At 35.6% G+C, this 13,803-nt stretch overlaps 3 protein-coding genes across 4 annotated transcripts; 1 reads left to right on the top strand and 2 right to left on the bottom strand.

Moving 5' to 3' along the window:
- Window positions 1-428: 428 nt before the first annotated feature.
- Window positions 429-5,025, bottom strand: LOC148305509 (angio-associated migratory cell protein-like). Of its 2 annotated transcripts, none has more exons than XM_088266585.1 (5): window positions 4,887-5,025; window positions 3,756-4,373; window positions 2,693-2,870; window positions 1,845-1,961; window positions 429-875 (listed from the first exon to the last, which is right to left on the bottom strand). In XM_088266585.1, the coding sequence occupies exons 2-5, from the start codon at window positions 4,368-4,370 to the stop codon at window positions 568-570; spliced, it is 1,218 nt and encodes a 405-aa protein (XP_088122711.1). In that variant the 5' UTR covers window positions 4,371-4,373; window positions 4,887-5,025; the 3' UTR covers window positions 429-567. The 2 variants fall into 2 exon arrangements, with proteins under 2 accessions (XP_088122711.1, XP_088122712.1); XM_088266586.1 differs by lacking the exon at window positions 4,887-5,025 and adding an exon at window positions 4,702-4,836.
- Window positions 5,026-6,172: 1,147 nt separating this feature from the next.
- mRpL10 (mitochondrial ribosomal protein L10) lies at window positions 6,173-8,149 on the top strand. The gene is made up of 3 exons (XM_088266589.1): window positions 6,173-6,288; window positions 6,375-6,887; window positions 7,831-8,149. Exons 1-3 carry the CDS (start codon window positions 6,270-6,272, stop codon window positions 8,049-8,051), a joined length of 753 nt encoding a protein of 250 aa, XP_088122715.1. The 5' UTR covers window positions 6,173-6,269; the 3' UTR covers window positions 8,052-8,149.
- Window positions 8,150-9,529: 1,380 nt separating this feature from the next.
- Window positions 9,530-12,389, bottom strand: LOC148305507 (homeobox protein Mohawk-like). The gene is made up of 3 exons (XM_088266592.1): window positions 12,194-12,389; window positions 11,204-11,363; window positions 9,530-10,493 (listed from the first exon to the last, which is right to left on the bottom strand). Exons 1-3 carry the CDS (start codon window positions 12,262-12,264, stop codon window positions 9,822-9,824), a joined length of 903 nt encoding a protein of 300 aa, XP_088122718.1. The 5' UTR covers window positions 12,265-12,389; the 3' UTR covers window positions 9,530-9,821.
- Between the last annotated feature and the right edge of the window lie 1,414 nt (window positions 12,390-13,803).

Below are 13,803 nucleotides of genomic sequence, written 5' to 3'. Positions count from 1 at the left end.
ATGACAGCATCCCAATAATGCTGCTAATTCTCGACAGTCTTCCGTTTGATTGCCGCTATCAGAGAGCTGATCCAGCCACTCCTATGAAATTGAAGTGTTAGTCACAAATATTCTGCAACCATACCCTTTTTTAGTTTTTTTTTTACTGCAACAGACTCCAAAACCTCTAAATCTGCAGAAAGTTCCTCGGCATCACTCATAATGGTCCTGTACGCCGCTGATGACGAGCAAGGAAGTCTCTGTCCACTTAGGAGTGTCCTCTGGACATCTGTCCTCTGGAGCTGGCAGATTCTCGTATCCTCAATGTTGAGACAGTAATAAATCTAGATAACAATGAGGTTCAAAATAAAACAAGTATAGTGGACTCCCAAACAGAAGAGATTTTATTTATTGGGGGGAGCCGAGTATGTACTCGTAAATAAAAAATATTTGAAATGTCAAAAATAGTTTATTTTAATAACTATAGGCTTAAAGTCTTCGTAAACAAAGTACAAAAAAATATATTATTTAAATAAATTTGTAAACAGGAACATAAATAAAAAAATAATAATTTAAAGCATTCTATAATCAACTTGATACATCAAAATTGAAAATTCTGCCTGTTCCATCTTCAGATGTTGTTAAAAGAACATTAGAAGATTGTGAGTATGAAATATCGAGGAGTTCCGCACGATGTCCAGTCAATGTTTTGATTATGTTTCCAGATTTCCCATCAAATATTCTTATACTCCCGTCTAAGCAGGCAGCCACTAAAAATGACTTAATCCACAGAAGAGAAGTAACACCAGATGCATTTTCATCTTTACTATCTGCACATCGGTGCCTGACAGTCTGTCTTCCTACATCCCAAATGCTAATAGACCCATCTAAAGTACCTAAAATAAAGTATAAAACAAAGATCATTTAACATTTCATTACAGTTAACTTTCCACTATTTTTTAACTAATCCAAGACATACATATTTTGAAATGATCATTCCAAAATTCTTAAAAAATTATCTAACAGTTAAAGTAATGAATATGATAAAAGTACGTTTAGCCTTTATTCAAAGGTAGAACATTTTATTAAACAGCATTACTTTAACACACTAAGAATGGGTAAGGTATTTCTACCCGTTAGGTCGCTTGATGTTTAAGGACGGGAAATATATTTTTACCTTCTGCGCCGGCCTAATTTCAAAAATCAGAAGAGAAGGAATCATTTAATTTTTTTATAGGAATTTCATGAACCAATTTCTTTGTTCAGGTCTAAACTATATGTGCACGATTATCAAATCCCTTCCTCCCGCAGGCGTAAAAAAACTTTAGTTAAAAAAAAGAGTGAAGAAAATGCACATGAACATGTCAACAGATGGGTCTAGTAGATATAAACACGCATCAGCTAGACAGTCATTTGACATGTGTCATGGTCTAAGACAGAGGTGTCAAACTCAAAAGGCACCAAGGGCCGCAGAAGGTATTTTGGGTACGCCAAAGGGCCACATCAAAAAACTCAAAAATCTCATTTTCCTTTTTAACTAACTTTAGTTTATTATCATAGACAGTCACATTACAAACAGGTACAATAGATCCAACTTAATGATTTTGTAAAAGAATTTCCCGTACATAAAAATGATTTCAATGAAGATTTGAAATAAATTAAAAGTATAACCGCGGGTATCCACGGGCCGCAAAAGATACTCGCGGGCTGCATGCCGCCCGTGGGACGCGAGTTTGACATACCTGGTCTAAGACATTTTAAATGATAAAGTGAATAAAATTATAATTTAATTGTAGTACAAATACAAAATGTATAATTTTTATTATTTATTTAAGTTTTAATCAGTATGGAATAAGTATACATACCAACAGCTAAGAAACCGAGGGAGTTTTCTTTACAAAATGCTAAGGCTTCGATTTCTGAACCTGCATCTAGTATACCAATTGTTTTACCAATAGCCGATTTAGTTAAAACAACTTTACCTGAAAATAAAAACCAATTTAACATTTTTGTAATATGTACTGCACCAACGATTTTGAAGATTATTTTCAAAAATAAATAAAAACATTTTTATAAAATGTTACTTCATTGTATAATTGAACTTTCCACTTCTAATTGGATTATATTTCATTTTGAAGAGTTATGGAAAGAAAAATATTTAAAAAATGTATGAACACTTGAGGCGTTAATGATGCAGTTTACATCCTGAGAACAATGATATGCAAGGCATTCTACACAGTACAATTTTTGGTGGAAGTACCTCTCTTTGAATATAATAATTTTATTATTAGAACTTATTTTTAACCCAAGGTTTCAACTGTCATTGTAGAGATTATCTCCGGGATGTTCTTAATAATAATAATAATAAAACCCTTATCCGCACCCCAATGGTGCATAGGGCACTGCGTCATATAAACGCAGTGTTATCTTGATCGTTTACACATGAAGGAAAGGTGATCAGCCCTCCGCTTCAAGTACCAGTCCAGGGTAATATTAAATAAATATTACAGTGAAAAAATCACTAATATTTATTCTTACCCCCCCTGGGAATCGAACCCGGGTCCTCCAGAACAGTAGCCGAGCGCGCTGACCATTACACTACGGAGGCGGACCATTACACTACAGTCTGAATATAAATAACAATAACTTGAAAATAATCATTGTAACGGCAGTGAAAACATCTGGAAAATATATTTAATAATCATAATTATACCATCGAGGGAACCAGTAGCGATGATATTATTATCGTGGTAGGAATCAATTGCCGTTATGGATACTGAGTGAGCAGAGTCGGCAGCTATATGATGAATGACTGTTGAAGATTTAAGGTCCCAAATTTTCAATGATCCATCCTCGTATCCTGCAGCTAATCGACGTCCATCGGTCAATATCTATAATAAACATGAATTGTTACTGTACTTGTTAGTAAAGAAACACATTTCATTAGCTCATTAATACTTATGCCTACTCGGCATAAAATTCTGTAAATAAATCACGCCACTGCTTCAAAGGGTTTTCTTTTGTGGCCTTCTGTTAATCCAAAGGATTTGGCTTTATTAGCTCGGAAGACTTAGTTTTTTTTTTAAAAATGAAAACACAGCTTTCATTGTTTAGAAATTAAAATATAGGTCGGGTAAAACTCTATATATTATTTTGAGAAATAAAAAGACTTTTTTTTTAATCCACTCACATTTTTATTAACCAACTAGTTTCGGCAACAACCTGTTGCCCTCTTCAGGGTTAAATTTATGACTAAATTGTTTAGTCATAAATTAAACCCTGAAAAGGGCAACAGGTTGTTGCCGAAACTAGTTGGTTAATAAAAGTGTAATTGGATCAAAAAACAAAGCCTTTTTATTTCTCAAAATAATATATCAATATGATCCACAAAGTTAATGCTTTCAATATTCAAAAAACAAAACTCTATTTACTTAATACTTTATAAGGTCTGTTTAAAAATTGTGAAATTTTATTTACAGTGTAAAACTGACTACTCTAGTTGGTTCATTTTGGGATTTTATGGGGCATTTGTATTGAAACTGAAGAATGATCCGACCGCATTAGCTCCAAGCTGCTGTGTGTATATCTGGCTTGAGGACCCCAAAGAATTTAGTAGTTTTAGACTCTAATCTATCAATATACATTTATTAGTTATTATCACTTATGTCAGTCCAGACTCAGTACTACTTTCTGAAGAATACAGATATATAGAGGGGCTAAATAATACCACCTTCATCACATAAATGATATTTAAAAATAATAATAATACAACTCACCACTCCACATTCTGATTTCTGCCCGTGACCTTGCAAGACTTTAGTGTCGCCTGATGGAATTTTCCACATGTAAATTTCACCCGTAGTGGCTCCGCAGAACAGTACCCTAGCTGCGGGATGCCAGCGCCCCCAGGTCAAGTCTCCCGCTTGGTAGTCCCATACGCACTCCCACTTCTCCTCACCGGCTCCGGGGCACTTTAGTACTCTCACAGAGCCGCCCATGTCGGCGGTGGCCAGGTACGCGCCGTCATGGCTGAAGTCCGCAAACACCACAGAGTCCATGTGCTCTGTACACTCCAAGACAACATCTCCCGTCTCTGTATTCCAGATAAATGCTTTGTCATCCTCTCCGCCTGTCACTGCGATTTTTCCAGCCGGATGGATTGACCCGCAAAACACTGATCCTGTATGCTTAGAGAACACAATCTTAGCATCGTCTACCGGAGGTTCTCCCTCTAATATGTCCGAGTTATCATCATCAGAATTTTCCCTTTCTGCAGCATCTAGCACTTCATCTATGTCACCGACATAAAGTAACTCTTCTTCATTTAGGTCTCCGTCATCCATAATTTCATCATCTCCGTGGACTGATGACGGTGGAGTCTCAAGTCTCATTTTCTGAAAAATATGTATTTTTTAAAAAATATTACACATCTAACTGATAAAAAATCAAGTAACTATTAAACAAACTAACTAACAAACAATGACTCCACTGAAAAGTAGGCAACAGGAAAAATACATGTCCAAGGGAAACAAAATGGTTTGAAACCTCAAGAAAATTTATAGCACTCCTGCAATGAGGATTTTAAATAAGAAAACAATGGAAGGATTTTCTCTTTGAGTAAAATATGACATTTGGATGAAATGAATATTAGAAGAAAACGGTCCGAAGATACAAAAAAGCAGAATAAGTATCCAAAATACATCATACGTATTGAATACTAACCTAATTATTTAAAACAATATTTATTGTTATCTTATGAGAAAATCGGGTACGTAGTAATGTTTTATTCGTCGTGAGCAATTTAAAATTTAAAATCGCTTTTATTCAGGTATATTTTAATTGAATTTACGTTTCTACGGCGCAAAGCTTTAAAAATATAAACAAACTAATATGAAAAATAAAATTACCGGGTAACAGTATTTTATTTAATGTATAATAAAAAAAATATTTTATATAATAATAATACTGTCAATCACCACGTGCTCCCAGACTTTTTTGTTGATTTCATCTCAAACCGAATGTGACAGTTGATAGCGTTCGGTTGATAGTAAAGATAGACAGGATGTCGGAGTTCGTTCGTTTATTGTGTACGATTCAAAGATTATATACTACACTCTGTTCACAGATATTTTAGCTCAATTTACAAAAAAAAATATTTTTACTTTAATTGATTTAATTATTTAAAAAAAATAAAGGTAAAATAACTGTGAACAGAGTGTAGTACGGTTGTTGGGCGATCATTTAAGTTATCACCACCTTTTTACTGTCAATTTTTATTTTGGAACCGAACATTGACCAGATGGAGATGTGTGATCAAATACTTTCATTAAATATATTATTATAACTATTACTATAATTTTACATTTGTACATTTAAAAAATTGTAAATGATTTGGCAGAAGTTGAAGGCTGGATGTGGCAGGCTATGATAGTGAAACTGGATCCTTGAAGGCTGCTTTATGTAGGCAGTTGCATAGAGTTAGCCTGAAAATAGCTGGCTTCAATTACCCGTCTCAGGTGGATGTCCCGGTCCAGAGTTTATATGTCTCAGCGAGGAAGTTTCCACGTGTCAGTGTAGCTGTCAGTAATGCAGGAGAAGCAAGAGCACCAGAGGAACATGAGCAAGAGAACAAGCGAACAAGAGAGTTGCAAGAGAGCTGGGATTTTTCTTGTACTGCTTTTATAGCATCCCACATAGGGTCGTTTTGGAAGAGGTTGCATCTAGCTTCCTATTAGTCAACTCTCTTTTTTCATAAAATAACGTTATCTTTTGCTAATATTGTTTAATTACAGATAATTAAGCGGACATATGAATCTTCCTTCCTTGCTTTTCATGTTTAAAAAAAATCTAGTTATTGTAAAGCTTTTTTAACAAAGCAGTGACTTTTAATGGATGTAAGGGCATCTCGACAAAGTATTCTGGGTTTCCTCCACTCCAAATTCGGAAATTCTGCTTATTGACGTAGCCACTTAATCAAAAATGTGCCTCATCAGTGAACAAAATTTTGAGTTGAAAAAGAGGATCAGGCTGAATATTGTTTCCGGCCATTCGCCGAACGAATGGTCATTCATTCTATTCATGGTAAAATGGCAAAACGTACTGACTACAAGTCAAAGTGTAGATACAATGTTGCCAGTTTTAAAACCAAACCTCAAAACAAACAAAAAAAACCCTTACTTACTTACCTCTAATTTTTTTTATATGGCTACAAAGTAATTGCACGTCAAAATTGTTTTAAGGTTAATTTACAGTTTTAGTTTTATAAGTTCACTCACTAAGTAACTTTTGAAATGTCGTTTTTACAAAATGGTAAATTTCTAAACATTTTTTATTTTTTAGTAAAGTACGTACCTATTATCTTATTGATTTATGCTCAATTTATTTATGTTTTTTAGTCCTGCTCCAAGTTAAGACGCCGATGCATGAATTAAGAAGGTTTAGAGGGAAAATTAATATTCAGAGACCCAAGAAGCCCAATTTTTTACGGCAACTTGTAATAGATACATGTAAACCAATATATCCGAAAGGTACATTCAAGAGTACGAGATATGTCGCAAACAAGTGTTCAAATATTAATCGTAATCCAGAAGTCAAAGTTGAGAACCCATTTGAGCGTATTCTTGCTAAAGAATGTCTAAACTGGTTCAACCATTCCAAAATGGTTGCATTTGTTCATGTCAATCCTGTTACAATGCTGGAAAAGTACGAAGTATTTTCTGATCTAAAGTTTGAAAATATGCACTTGAGAACTTATGGTAAAAACATTCTGAAGATGGCTTTGAAGGGCACAAATTTCGAAAGTATTCAACCCTTGTTTGTTTCACATACACAAATAATATTTTCTGAAGAAATCCAAGTAATGACATTGCTTAGAATTTTGAAAAAGCTTCCCCAGTTTGTGCTAATTGGTAAGAATTTAATATTCGTTTATTGATTTATTTTTTAAATGGTATAAAGCTCTTGCAGCTACAATAGGCTTAACATACTTCCTGTTTGACTGGGATTGTCCCGGTTTCAGACACGGGTCCCGGAGTCCCGGCCAGTTTATATTTTGACCCGGTTTGCGCAAGCACTCTCTATTTATCTATTCAGACGGTGCATTCCTTACATAGAATTATGGGAAAACAGTTTCGGTAAGCATGAGAAACTGTTGTACCATACATTCAGAAGCATTACTCTAATAAGTGGGTGACTATTCGCGCTACAAATTTATTCAACGATTATGCTTTGACCCATTTACGCCAAATTTTGAAGCGTCAGCAAAAACAAATGTTTTTATTTTTTTTTTATTTTAAAATTTAAATTGTATTTGGAGTTGTTACACTCCTTAACAATTTATTTTAACAAGTAATTTTACATACATAAACGTTTATAAAAAAAAATACACAAAAATTTAGTATTTTTTCGGCATGGAACGCATTATCGTATTTTACATAGATTTCTAGGGGAAAAAATGTTTCGCTTAGCGAGTAAGATGCTGGAATGAATAATGCTCGTTATAAGAGGTTCCACTGTATTTGTTTATTTTCCCTACCTGTCCCGGTTAGGAGCTTCATAGTTATGGTAATCCTAGCTATGTATGATTTATTTTCTAATTTGTTTAAACACAAAGTTCAAAGTTTTGTTATGTGTCATATTAAAACACCGATCACCAACCTCTTGACCTAGTCTAGTTTTAATTTTATTTATTTTAAGTGAGGATGTTTTTCTTTAAGTTATTAGGCCTCCGTAGCGCTTGTTCACATAGCTTAACAAAAGCAAATTAGATTTTTTGAATAATTTTATTACGGGCTTTAATATGGCCAATAATACCTTATTGTTTATTTAGTAATCTTCTTTTTATAATTTCAGCTGGGATAGTTGACGGGCAGTTATTATCCAGAAATGAAATGGTGAAGTATGCCGCTTTTCCTGCTTTGCCCGCAATGCTCTCCCATTTATGTCATCTTCTAGACAAGAGCGCTTCCAATGTTGTGGACAATTTGTCAAAAAATCAGTCGATTATTGTAAATGAACTCGATCAATATGTAGATATGCTTAGAAAAGGCAAAGAAGAAAATAAAGAAGAGTAAGATATCTAGATATTCAGAGTGTTTTTTTTTAATTATAACCATAGACATTATTTAGTTCAAAATATAAAAATAGTCATTGAATAAATTATAAGTATTTACCATTTTTGTTTTATTTCATAACCTTTTAATTCTAGATTGGAACCAGAGATATCACTCATTTTTGCGGATATGAATCAGCCAAAGAAAAAACTAGCCATGTCAATATAAGTTACTATTATTATTATTTTATAGTCTATTCCATAATTTGTAATTTGAAATTGATAGTTTCAAATTTACTTGTACAGTTTTTATTCCTTTTTGAAGAAATGAGAGTAGCTATATCAAATATTAGACCTAATATTGCTGAAATTTGTAAAAGCCAACAAGCTCAGGTGTCGACAAGCACATTAAATAATTTTCGCCGCAAAAAGTTTCATTTTATGAATGAATTTATGCAATTGTGTTTGATAAATTCATTCATAAAATGAAACTACATTTATTACATTACATTAATTACATTTATTAAAAAAAAAATACATGATTTTATGTATTTTTTTTTTAATAAATGTAATTTTTACATGTCTAATAAAATAATCAGTCTAATTTTTAATAAAAGTTATCTTTGTATGTTTTTTGGATCTTTAGTTTTGCTGTACCGCGAATTTTCCTTATGATAAAAAGTGCTCCCTGATTTCAAAAAGGTTCAGAGCCACCGCTCTAGATTCTAGATGACAATATCGGGCATAGCGTTTCTAATTTTTCATTTATTGATTCCCCAGTAATTTTGTGGTAATATCAATCCATTATTTTAATTTTACTTGGTAATAATTATTATTTCTTAATAACTATTATGATACGTGTTTCGATGCATTCGACATCATTATCAAACACCATATGTGAAGCTCAAATTTGAAAATTGTGAATGAGGGCTGTTTCTTACTTTTTATCAGTGGGAATATGAACAATATGTAAGAAGAAAGAAGAGGCTTTACTCATTGTCATATTGTCAACTATGGTTTTATTACTATTTATATTTTTATAGAATTCTAATATTTCAAAATCTTGAAGTTTATGACTTTTCGTATTAGTATTTGTGTTATTTTCAAGATTTTTTTAAAATGTAAAAATATAGTTACTTTGAACTAAACATTCACAATCTGAATATTTTTATAGCATAAATTAATTGCATTAATAGTTTGAATTGTTTAGTCGTAATTAAATACTGACTGAACAAATTTGTTTAAAGTGACAGTAACAGTGGTCAGCTATCTAAACTTAAAACACAGTAAGGGACATTTTTTGTGTAGTACGTTTTTTTTGTTGCATTTTTGGATTAAGTAGAATGTACTTAGTGTAAAAATGCAAAAAAAGTACTACAAAAAAAAGTCCCTTACTGTGTTTTGAGTTTGGACAGCCGTGGTGTTCACCCTACCAATCTGGACTTTCTGATTGGAACGTCTATTTGTGGTTAGGTACGTAAAATAAATCAAAGTCTCGGAGGTGTTTCGATATTGTTTTTATATAATGTAAAACATAGACATAATAATGTAGGTACGTTTAAATGTAATGGAACTTGTCGATGTTTAATTTTGAAAAGGAAATCACAATAATAATTAAATCTACTTATAAACTATTCACACAAAACCTACTCTAAGGTGTCCTCCACTATTCTAATATTTCACACATTTACGCGTCGCACTTCGTACATAAGTACTATAAAATTAGTATTATAAGATCAAAAAATTGTATCACATTTCTCAGTCGTAATAAATAAATCTTAATTGAGCAGTTTTAAGATCGGAAAAGGCCGGCGAGCCTCGTAAGGGTGACGGCCGCCTCGACTTCCTCTCTGCCGTGTCCGCGGGGGTGTTCCTCTCGTCCGGGGAGCGCCCTCGGCGGGGGCGCCGCCCGGCGCTGCTTGTCCCTGCGCCCGCCCGCGCCCCACGCCGCGTAGTTGCTCTGACAGGGCTGGAAGTTGGCGGCGCTCTCCAGCCACTTGGTGAGCATCACCGGCTGCGGCGCGGAGTCGCCGCCTTCCCCACTATCCGTCTTCATTCCTTTCAGATACTTCTCGCACAAGTGTCTCTTGTACTTGGGCGGGCCGACAGACGCGTCGTTCTTGCACTCCTCGGTGGTCGAGCTGACTTGGTAGCACTGCGCGTTATAGCGGTTGTCCGACTCGACGATTTCCAACTTGGCGAAGGAGGTCAGCTTGTGGAGGTCTGGCGAGGGGCGCGCGAGGGCCGTGCTGTAGCAGTGGTCCCCCGGGGAGGCGGCTCGAGTGTCGGGACTGACGGGGTCGGGCTCCCCCCAGATGCTGTCGTCCGAACAGATACTGAATTGCTCCACGTTACCCTGCGCGTGGTTGTTGTAGGACTTGATCAAGTGTCCCCATGTTTTCCTGTGTCGCTCGTTTCCGGCATTCTTCAACTTTCGGCGCCAGTTTGCGAACCAGTTGCAGATCTGGAAACGAGAGAATTTCCGTTAATAATATGTCGCGCGTTTATTTAACCTTATTTTCAAAAGGGTTAAGCATTTCGTTTGTTAAAAACGTGATGTTTCACATAAAAATGCATATGAGAATGTTTAGAAGTAATATTATAATTATCTAAGGCTTTTTTTTAACAAAAAAGGTCCCAAAATTCATGTCAAGCTTTTTACTGAAAAAAAATTCAAATATTATTTAAATATTCATTACAATACCACATTTTATAATTGTGATGAATTATATAATATAGTTTGTAATTACGTAGGCGCAAACGTTGTTTCGTCTAGTTAATTTTAAACATTTAATGAAAATTTAATTTATCCGTGAAAAAAGGTGCCAGAACGCTGTTCCACCGCGTAACGTGGACATTTTATGAGTCACAAAATATGCATTTTAAAACGTTCTTTAAATCATTTTAAAAGTACGTCCAAGTTTCACCAAATTTCAAAATATTATGTGTGCTTAAAGTTTTTCGTGAATATCTGAGAAATTCTTTTATTGGAGATTTGTAATTATCACCCAATACGCTCGTATTTAAATTGCAGATTTGTTGGTAAAATTAACATGTATTGTTTTGTCAGAAAACTAAATGATTCATTCGGTGTATAACTGTGATATATTAATAGTATTTTACGCATTATATAAGTGCATAATGTGAATGTATTAAAACAAAGATCCTGCGCACCTGTATGTATGTGAGTCCTGTGTCTACTGCGAGGATTTTCTTGTCCTCTCTGTTAGGGTACGGGTTCTCTCTGTGGCGGATCAGCCACTCTTTCAGGTATCGCTTTATTTCAGGCGTAAATAGGCGCTTGGCAGGACGCTGCCCGACTGCGAATGACTTTCTGTAAAAAAAATACACACCCGTGAACCTCAAAAACATATAAACTTCTCCATTGTTCTTGAAACATTATTTTATTTATTTATTTAAACTTCATGAACAGAAATGAAATAAGTACATTGGCGGGTTTATTGCTAAAAATCAATCTCTTCCAACCAACCAAAAGCAGACTAGTGTTATCGGTCAAAACGTTTGGTACCTTATCAATCTGTTTTCAATTAGAACATTAAAAAAAATCACAAATTGATGATCAAGGAAGCAAAGGAAAAATGAAGTTTAGACAAGAAGGTAGAGGGAAAAACTAACGAATGAGGTTCGATGGACAGTTAGGATTCTAGTGATAGGTAGTAATGTCTCAGACGTTTCATAAAAGTTATTAGAGAGGGTGCATTTTTTACAAGAAGAGGTAAATTATTCCATAGTCCAGCCGCTTGGACAGAGAAAGAATTACTGAAGAATGATGTGTTAGGGGGCGAGGAATGGAAAGTTCTTGTGAAGAAAGAATTATTTTCTTGAATGTTTTTCGCAGATACTTAGTGGCACATTGTATGAACTTTAAAAAATAAACAACTTTGTTTTTAACCACTTCTAAAAAAAAGTGGTTAAAATCAAATTTGTTTTATTTTACAAAGTTTAAAGAATTATTTTGTCGAGAACATAAAGTAAATATATAAAATATTTGAATTTTGAACAAGAAATATAAAGGTAAATTTAGTAATTAGACATGTGAGAGTATGATATAATAGAAACATTTAGTATGGTAGGTACTTGCCTTTATTAGTATTGTTAGTTGTGTTAGTTAACGGAGACAGACTGGAGAAGTCGCTGACAAACCTGGAGTATCGTCTGTTTCTCACCGGCCGCAAACATTTGCCTCCGACGGTTTTCGAGCAACTGTCGTCCATGATGAGTATGGTTAGGTAGACTTAGCGTCGCACTGCGCGACTCGCATTGTGCGTGTGTCCCGAGATCCTGCGCGCGATGACGAGTCCACTAGAGTTGTCTCCAGAGAGAATGGGCAACATCTGACGGCGCGAGGCGCTCTGGCGCGGGCCGGTGCGGCGCGCTCTCGGAATTCACAGTAGGGGATGTCCTAAAGACAAAAAAGCGCGTCAGTAAAAATAGAAACGACCATATTAAATTTACATTCGATCGAATATAAACTCGAAAACGGAGCATGCTCGTTTTCGAGATTTACATTAAACTTTTGGATACATATGAAAATGAACAATTCTGACGTAATTACAATATGGCGCCCTCTTCTCGTAAAATCTGTTGTTATCTTTGTTTTTGCACAAAGGACGAGCTTTCCTTGTTATGTAATTACCCCTCGAGCGAAAGCGCGATCCTTAAATGATAAATCGATAAAACGATCGAACAAATAATAATCTAAACCGAATTAAAATACGAAAACATCAAAAGCAATTAACGTACCTGCGTGTTTCTCGAACGTTTTCCCGGAAAGGAAATATTAACGGGATAGTTGGCAGAGAGACGATATTTTTCTTTGTCCGAGAATCACGGTCGCGTGGTCCGATATCTTAACCTTAGACAATGAAAACAATGTGCAGAAACAGCTCACCTGCGGCGGAGTAGGGCGGCAGAGGGGAAGTGGCACCGGCGTCGGCGGAAGATGCACCGTGACGGCGACTTGTTGCAGCGCCGGACGGCGTCACCTGGCGTCGGGGTGCGGAACTTCGCGTCGGAGACGGATACCACGTGACGAAACAAGAAAAGAAGAAAACCGAAGAAAATGACTAGGAACACGACAGCCCAAACTTCGCGAACGCGGTTTTATTTAGGGCGGCCTCCCGCGCGGCGACTGAGCGCTCCGACTCGCGTTGGTCCCTCGTGCACCGGTGCTAGTATCGGTATCAACAGATCGGATACACGCTACACATCAACACCATCGCAATGCGTCTCCTGCGCGCACGTGCCATTTAAACATGATGTGAACATTTATGTTTTTAACTCATTCTCGCTGTTTGGCATCTACGATAACACGTGTTTGGTTATTTTTGAACCGTTTACTATTTCCACGAAGTATGATCATTATTATATTTACCTGAGATAAACGACAGTGTTTGGCTGCCATGCTGGAGGTCTCCTGTTCGATTTCTGGGGGGGTCAACGTGAATACAAGTGTTTTTTTCACTGTAACATTTATTCAATTTACCAGGACTGGTACCAGAAGCGCATGCCTTCATGTAATTAACGACTAATGTAACACTGCGCTTATGCGAAGCAGCGCCCTATGCACCATTTGGCGCGGAAAGGGGTAAGGTTAACTTATATTAAATATAAGAGATAGATTTATCAATAAGTACTGCTTGTCTCAAACAAATTCAACGGATATGAATAATATCGTCACTTGAATGCAAAACTGTCATACAAGTCAATTTCGTCTTTACTCTTGTTTTGTGTACCATAAATGCTACTAATTT

Source organism: Brachycentrus maculatus, unplaced genomic scaffold (assembly GCF_059751285.1).
Source record: "Brachycentrus maculatus isolate JH-2025_06_01 unplaced genomic scaffold, ASM5975128v1 h1tg000271l, whole genome shotgun sequence".
NCBI lineage: Eukaryota > Metazoa > Arthropoda > Insecta > Trichoptera > Brachycentridae > Brachycentrus > Brachycentrus maculatus.
The sequence above is the reverse complement of the archived record's forward strand: the minus strand, read 5'-3'. Positions and strand labels throughout refer to the sequence as shown.

Bases quoted from the DNA above. Each gene is read 5' to 3' on its own strand.
- LOC148305509 (XM_088266585.1), bottom strand. From the start codon at position 4,370: ATGAGACTTGAGACTCCACCGTCATCAGTCCACGGAGATGATGAAATT. The intron at 1,962-2,692 runs GTATAATTATGA...TTTTATTTTCAG, and splicing joins CGCTACTGGTTCCCTCGATG to GTAAAGTTGTTTTAACTAAA. The intron at 876-1,844 runs GTATGTATACTT...ACTTTATTTTAG, and splicing joins CCTCGGTTTCTTAGCTGTTG to GTACTTTAGATGGGTCTATT.
- mRpL10 (XM_088266589.1), top strand. The intron at 6,888-7,830 runs GTAAGAATTTAA...TTATAATTTCAG, and splicing joins TCCCCAGTTTGTGCTAATTG to CTGGGATAGTTGACGGGCAG.
- LOC148305507 (XM_088266592.1), bottom strand. From the start codon at position 12,264: ATGGACGACAGTTGCTCGAAAACCGTCGGAGGCAAATGTTTGCGGCCG. The intron at 11,364-12,193 runs GTTTGTCAGCGA...TTTTTTTTACAG, and splicing joins AGAAACAGACGATACTCCAG to AAAGTCATTCGCAGTCGGGC. The intron at 10,494-11,203 runs GTGCGCAGGATC...TCTCGTTTCCAG, and splicing joins CAGGACTCACATACATACAG to ATCTGCAACTGGTTCGCAAA.